This window comes from Acyrthosiphon pisum, chromosome A2 (assembly GCF_005508785.2).
Source record: "Acyrthosiphon pisum isolate AL4f chromosome A2, pea_aphid_22Mar2018_4r6ur, whole genome shotgun sequence".
Classification (NCBI taxonomy): Eukaryota; Metazoa; Arthropoda; class Insecta; order Hemiptera; family Aphididae; genus Acyrthosiphon; species Acyrthosiphon pisum.
In genome coordinates, this window is record NC_042495.1 from 69,383,126 (window position 1) to 69,391,461 (window position 8,336).

Here is an 8,336-nt window from a genome sequence, read left to right on the forward strand (position 1 = left end):
AATATAAAATATATGGAGTGATCAATCTCAAGTAGACTTGACGACAAATTCAAATCTGTTTTCAGAATTTTTATCGCTTCACTATATCAATAGGTACATTTGACAAAAAACACATCTAAGTAAATTCTTATGTTGCGCGTGTGTTAGATCACACAGGAAATCACCGCTACCAATCTCCTTAATATTAAAATATTCATTCCCAGCCATTATAGGCTGTATCTACGTTTCGGATATTTACAGTGATATTAATTAAATGTTTAACTATTTGAACATGATAATTATTAAATAATTTCAGTGATAATAATAAATTTTTATCTGTTATATACTGTTATATGTGAGCGGTTGACTAAGAAGGTCACGAGAACGGCCTTGTTTCAGTTTACATTGAGGCGAATTTGTATGAAAATTGTAATAAAACGAACCTGTTGAGTTAAGCAGTTACCCGCATGAACATCTTTAGATTGGGTTTTTCTTATGTGGTCTTGGATTTCTTGAATTTGGAAATCTTTATGCAAAGTTTACGTTTCATATAAACCAGCGAGCATGGGAAATTATTCAAAGTATTTTATTCTGAAATATGTGCATTTTATTGATGTAAGAGGTCACGCATTTTTGCTAAATCGGGCAAGCATATAAGTTTATAGTGGAAGTAGATTTTTTATAGTAGTAAAGATACTTCTTACAGAAGTAGATTTATAATAATAGAAGAGATACCGTTTTTTTTTCGTTTTGTAAACTATTGTATTATGTAAGGTAAAAATAGAATGGCGTTGGTACGTTCGTTGAAGTTTGGTTGAAATATGGAGCTGCCACGTGAGCCTTTTGTCCAAAGTTACGCTGAGGTATTTTACTAATGGCTGCTAAGGTATATTTTTGTTATCAAATTTTAATTGCGAGGGGACGGTAGCGACGTAGGGTAAATGTAACTACCATGCTTTTAGAAGCATTAATTTAGATCCTCCAATTTTAACACCTGTAAGATAAGGTGTTAAAAATAATATTATTATCTTTCGGATTTGTACCTATAGTTATCACATCAATGTTGCATGATTCACTGCTAATAGTCGTGTGTAAAAATAAGGGTGATATTTGTTCGAACTGACTGAGAAAATTTAGAAACGTAGATATTAAAACAGTTTAGGTACATAAATAATGTAAATTATATTAGATTTATTAACTCTTTTTTTTTTAATAATTTGATTTATATTTAAATTAAAAAATTATTATTGCTCAGAATATCTTGGCAATTTATTAGAACTATATTTTTAATATAGAAACACAGTACTGGGTGGTTTAATGTTGCCGTAAATCATAATCCTATTTAGTTTTAAATTTTAATATGCCATTCATCTATTTAAAAATGTTATTCATTGAAAATATAGTGGAACTTTTTATTGGAACTGCTAACGTTAATCATTATTATTTTCAAAGTATAGACAACTAAAATACTAAAAGATTTAAAAATATAATAAACGATTAAAATCGAAACTATATTCTGTATGAAATATTATAACCATAAAAATAGTTTTAGATTCAAATAAGTCGAAACTCCTGTAAATATATTCTTAAAGTTGAATAATAATAAACAAAACTCTTTTTAATAGTAAAGGTAGTGTGGTATAAATTTACATCAAACTTTTAACATATTCGTGATGGGTGGTGTTAAAAAATGATAAACGAATGGAAATTTAAATTTCTTTAAATTATGTTCACCTCGTTATAGAATATCTTGAACATACTTCCTCACTTTATTTTTGTAATATAACTTTTATAGCGAGCACTGATTTACAATGAAAATATTTAACTTAATTTAATTTATCTACGTTTTAATACGTGTACAGTATACCATAATATGTGTCATAAATTCCAAAATCCTGCATGACCCATAAGATTAACTTTTAATTTAGTAATTGCATAAATATAATGATTAATGAATATGTTAAAGTATTCATGGGATGTTTTATTCTTCCATAAATGTCTTTTTACACTCGTGTGTTGTTCCACACGTGTGTTGACGTATAACGACTTTTAAGGACCAATCCAGCTATTTTGTAATATATCTATCAACACAACACATGGATAAATATTATATATAAAAATCTTAAAACGTAATGTTTACTCTTCTATCTCAATCTCTATTCCTTTCATTCTTTTTAAATATTTAAAACGTGATTGTTGAATCTCCGATCTTATTGCACGCAAATGGGGGGGGGGGGGGGGGGAGAGGCCTTCTCGTATTAACCATATTTTTTGATATAAGTTTCTGTATAGCATTTAAATAGTAATCGAAACATGTTTCACTCTTAATATTTAAATCCTATAGTAAAGTTTTTCATTTTTTTTTTTTTTTTGCAACAAGTGATAAGTCTTTATTTTGAGCTCTCGCTCTTATTATACAATATACACATCTACTTAAATATAATAAAATAATATGGTAACACTGTGATAATTCAATGTGATGTGATAAAAAAGCTTAATTATAATAAAATAACCAGTAATAATACACCTGTATTTTTAATAAAATAAATCATAACAACTTCTGCAACTATTTTTTTTCTTTCATATTGATGATTCTGAACATTTTGAAAAGATATGTTTCATAATTTTAATCATTTAAAATTATTAATCATTTAGAAGTATAGAATATAATGGATCAGAAATCAATTTTTCAATTTGGTTTTCTGTCCAAAAGTTATATAGGATTCTCGGAGTAATATTTTACAGGATGTTATAAATGACAATTCTTAGAGATTGTGAACGATGACATTTTATATCAAACGAATGATTTCGAGTAAATATTTTTTTAGTATTTACTTTTTTTATTGAATAGATGCTTATTGTTCAAAATATACGTACTTATAATGAATATTGTTATCATATCTACACGTTTATATGTATCTACTGTAGATATGAATATATAATAATATATGTTAAAACGTAAATTAATTTTAAAATCATGGCTTATTTTATAATCAAATACATACCCATGCATAGGTTCCTAGATCTTTTACACATATTTATTATATTGGTACATTTATTAACTTATATGGTATTATATGGACAATTGTTATATAACTATATAATTTGAAAATATTTTTAAACACAAAAGGTAACCTACCTGAATTTCATTTTATTTATGTTTACATAGACATGATTCTAATATGGTACATATTACAATACTGATAAACATTTAAAATACAATTTAATCTTAAAAGAATATATCAATACATATTGTAATTTTCAATTTCACAAAACTTTTATTTCTTTTATAAAAGTTTAAAGTTTGGGTTAATAATTTTTTTAGATGGAATAAACTGGTATTTATTTTATTTTTATACTCACTAACCTTTGAGTGTATAAAGCAAAGGATTAAGTAATATATATTTACCTACTACAAAATATCATACTTGGATACCTAATACATTATAAGCTACGCTTAACCATTACTCAATACGAAAAGCTCTCCAAAATACGATTATTATTATTATTATTGCTATACAACGTAAACTATTTGATGTATGATAATAGTATACGTTACAGAAACTAGTGGGTTTATACTTAGTCGAAATTATCACAAATAGGTATCTCGTGGACATACAAACCCCTAAAAACCACCTGTTTAGAACATACTATAGGTACTTACCTATAATATGCATTTTAATATATTATTTGTGAATCTGTTATCGCTTTGTAGATGGACCTGATCATTATTTATTCATTATGATTCATTACTTACCAATAGGTACCGTCAATAAGGAAGTAAAATATTTTGGTAATTTTATTATTGACATATTATATTGTATAGTGATTTTTAAAATGTATAAAGAAAACATTTGGATAACAAATGATTGATACATTTTAGACTATAAAAACATAAATATTAAAACTGAATACAGTAGGGAATAATTTAGATACACATATTTGATAATTTAAACATACCCAGTTTCAGGTTTTATGTAAAAGTCTGATATTTAAATTAACCACTGTTTCAGCTAGAGTCTAAATTCTAGGTGGGGGAGAGATATAATTTAGTCCTGACAACATATTAATGTAAGCAATGTAACAATAAACTGTATTTTTTATAAGAACGATTTCCCATCAAGTCTTTTCAGCTGTAAAAAAAATGCGTGAAAACGAGTGGTGTCAATGCGCATTAACACGACGTCCCTGTTGCGGGGACTTTTTAGAAGTATTTGTTTAGCACGTAAGTAGGTTAATTGTTTGGCGTGTGTGCACAAAGTTTGATCTGGGAAAACTGACGCTCGCGGACGGGACGTAAACATTTCCTCACTATTCCGGTTCCGAGTTTCTGGGGCGACCGCATTTCCGGGGGGTGCTGGGTGGAGGATTGCGACGTAGAGGTATAATAATAATATAACCTCTAAAGCATAATACTATAGTGGTAATAGATGTGCTCGAAAAAATATCGCTCCGAGGCCCTGCAGGTCAAACGACAAAATGTACTTAGACGATTGTATACACAATACACATATTATTATGTATATTGTACGCGCATAAAAGGGACCTCATATCGCTTAGCCGACGGTAACGGAAAAACCGCATCGATTCGCATACACGTCGGTTCAATTAAACTTTCGACGACATGCATTCTGCCGGCGTACGATCGTCGCGGCGGCGCATACCGCACACGGTTTTATTAAAATCCTCACACGGAGCATACCTAAAGTGTTTTTTAATTTTGTCATAATTATTCCAATAACGGCGAATGCACAATGCCCATCGCATATTATAAATTATTAAGATATATTATTTGAATTACACGATCGAGCTGTAGAAAACAGCGCAGTATATATGAAGAAAGATGATTTCATATTAATTTCTTGCACTTCCTATATACGATAGCCCGATAACTATAGAATAGTACGGTTAATTACGTTATATAATAACACTACGCTGGTGAAATATAGATTTTAGTAGCTAATGTCGGTTATTATGATTTCAATACAATTGGTGGTCGAGATGTGAATATAATAATTGTTTTTCTTTTTGAATGTTAAATGCACACATACCCAAATACTTACTATTTGACGTAAGTACATAGTAGATGAGATAATTGCTGTAGTTTTTGTATAATCAATATTTAATTTATTATTAGCTTTATGTGAACAGAGATACATTTAAAAAATAAGCTTGATACACAGAAATGGAAGTGTTAGGAGAATTTAATAGGTACCCATACCTAGAATCTAGAATATTATATAACATCTAGACTATAAATAATATAATATAATATATCTAGAATCCTAGTGCCCTCGAAATAGTTTACGTGTTAATAAAAGCGAAAATCTTACAAAAAATCGGTCAGAAACAAAAAACGTATATCCTGCCTAAAAACATAATTATATATAGGTACCTAAAAAAGTTAAATAAATAGAATACCATCTAAATTTTAGTAACCAAGGTTACCAAACAATTATTTTTATAAAAACATTAAAGTTATAACAAATTGTAGATTTTGAAAGGAGCGGCGAAGCTAGTGGTTTTAGAATGGTGTTCATATTTTTTTTTTTATTTTGTATACAAAATAAGTTATTTTTTGATTTTCTCAATAGTTATTCAATGCCACGGGAAAAATCACCAACAAATTACAAAAAACCACTAAAAATGGAATTTTAATTTCTAACGCTTTGTTTATCACCATAGAAACGAATAAAAAATAATAATATTATAATATTAATTCAACTTACAACTGGCTATAATAAATAATAACATAAAATATCCAGACTGACAAACTGTTTCAGAATCGTTTTTCGTATACAATGATATTATAATATCATTGAGTTCAAATTTATCGTTTGTAACCTACTGCAAAGCAAAGTGACATCCACTTACCCGATTTTTATACTTTTTTTGTTTTTCCCGATTATTTTAAAAAATTACTGAGAATTTTCAATTTTTACCTCCCAAAAGTACTAATTCGATACAATTTTCAACTAGAAACCTCCACCAAAGTTGATTACCAGAATATTATTTAATTTAAAAAAAGTTTCTCTAGACACACATAATTGTACAATCAATATATTCATCGGTACGCTTAGAATCTAAAATTGGTTTCGAATTATACACATTAAATATTTAAATCTAATAATAACAGGCATAGTTTTTATTATGAATTATACTATATTACTGAGTAGTAATTTTGTAATCATATTTTATATTATAAGTAACCACATATTATAGCCTCATAGGTATAGGTACCATGTTCCTACTCGCAGCAGTGCGATGGTAACTAAAAATAGCTTTTAAATTGAAAAATTCCTGGGATGTTCAAATTGTAGCTACGAAAGTACGAAATGTATAGATGTTACGTATAGAATGTTGTTAATATATTCCCAAAGTAAACACAATTTTAAGTCCCGGCAAGGTAAGCTTGGGATCACTATTGCTATGTAATTAATAAATGCCTACATTTACCTGGGTTACCGCGCGCGCAAACTTTGAACATAAATCGGCCTTTGACGGTAAGTGGTAACATACATTATCGTACTAAATAGGTACATATATAAACATGTAAACACAATATTATCATTAGGGTAGGTATACGCGTGTGCATTGGTGGGGTGTTATAAATTAGGGTGGCCACAAGAATTCGGAAAATTTACTTTGTCGTGAGCTGTGTTTGTTTTTAATATACGTACTATGCTCATCACGTTCACGTTCTGTATTCACGACAATAAATAACAAAAATATTACTCTATATAGTATTATAGTCTATAGGTACTATCAATAACAGTTTTCTGCAAGACGTTATATTTTGCACGGGCCTTGTAATAATATAACAAAAATATATGTTTACGTATACGGTTCGAATAAGAAAATTTTATATAAGTTCCTATAATCGTTCGCCGCCAAGTCCATCGCAGATACATATTTATTGACACACTATACCTACGTCACTATGGTTTATCGGTCGGATATTTATTTTTTCGTATTTCCAAATTATCTTCAGATTTATATTAATTTTTGCCATACCACGCAATGCCAAACGTTAATTGATAATTCAACGACTTGTGTGCAAGTAAAAAAAAAAAGTATTTATAGCATGTAAAACAAAAAATAAATCTGATAAACATTGAAACACTGCCTCGGGCGAAATAAAAGTTATTATTAAGTAAAATATTATTTAAAATCGACATCGCTTGCATTCGACGGAACTCACCGACCCCAATCCGATGGTCCCGCCGAATGTTTTAGACAAAATACGATTTTATTGGGGTGATACCTATCGACACGACTTCCTCCTCAAAATAAAAGTCGTAAAATATTATAGTCTGCGCGTATGTACCTGTAATGTTCCATAGCTCGCCCAAGCAGTCGTTCTTGAGCCGGCCGATGCGGTCCCGCTGTTGCCGCTCGTTTCCGGCCTCCAGGAAACGGAACACGAAAGCGCCGACGATCACGTAACCGGCCACCAGCCCGAACAGGCCCAGATTGCTGAACAGGTGCGCGAAGAACTTGCGAACGCACCGCCGGAACCGTGGTTCCGCGGGGGCGTATTGGACGACCGGCGGCGGTGGCAACAACAGCGGCAGCGACGAAGGTACCGCGTGCGCCGGCATCGGTGGTGGTGCGTTGCACGGCCGCGTTGTGGACGACGACGACGTCACCAACACCTGCGAAACCTGTGTCGCTCCGCACTACTACCACGGGCGGCCGAGACGAGGATATTATCGTTTGTGGAGAAACGAAAGAAAATCGGAAAACACGTATTTGAAAAAAAAACGTAAGACACGCGCTCGCGATACGGAACGACGAGACACGCGCGCACACCGCACCGGCGACACGGCCACGAGACTACTGAAAACTGAAAAGTTACGGCACGGTGTGTATAAGTGTGAGTGAGCGCTTGTGTGTGTGTGTGTGTGTGTGTGTGTGTGGTGGTGGTTGTAACTCGTAGTCTAGTCGCGCGACAAGTCGCTCGCTCGCCGCCGCCAGTCAACGGTCGCGTCGTCACCATGCGCACGCGCACCCTGGGGGTCGCCCCTTTAACTCATACAATACAACAGTTATTTATAATAATATATAATATTATTAAATTGTTGGATAATATTTTTAGCTACCTATCCACCATGATGGGTTCGCCGATCTCCGGATAAGTAAATCGCGCGATATTGTTTGTTGTTGTTACCGTTGTTATTGTTGTTTTCGGAATGAAGTTTACCGAAACTACTGTCCGGTACGAGTCCATGGGCGTCTGGAGATTAATTCCACGCGTGAGGGGAAGGTTTATATAAATCTTTTATTTTGCTAAAAATACTTGAGATTTAAAAATGTACTTACCTATAGGTACTCATTATGATGACAGACATATAATA

General features: G+C 31.7%; 1 protein-coding gene across 2 annotated transcripts in view; it reads right to left on the reverse strand.

The window, feature by feature from the left end:
• LOC100167612 (TWiK family of potassium channels protein 18) overlaps positions 1-7,862 on the reverse strand; it is a 147,989-nt gene extending 140,127 nt beyond the window's left edge. Inside the window, exon 1 of one of the 2 annotated variants that reach the window (XM_029490356.1) lies at positions 7,307-7,390. Coding sequence is in view for 1 of the 2 variants with exons in the window: in XM_029490355.1 (XP_029346215.1) it covers positions 7,307-7,580 (274 nt within the window). In the remaining variant the exon portion in view is untranslated. Of the gene's footprint in view, positions 1-7,306 lie in introns of both variants that reach the window. The other variant, XM_029490355.1, reaches the window with a different exon arrangement.
• Positions 7,863-8,336: the final 474 nt, after the last annotated feature.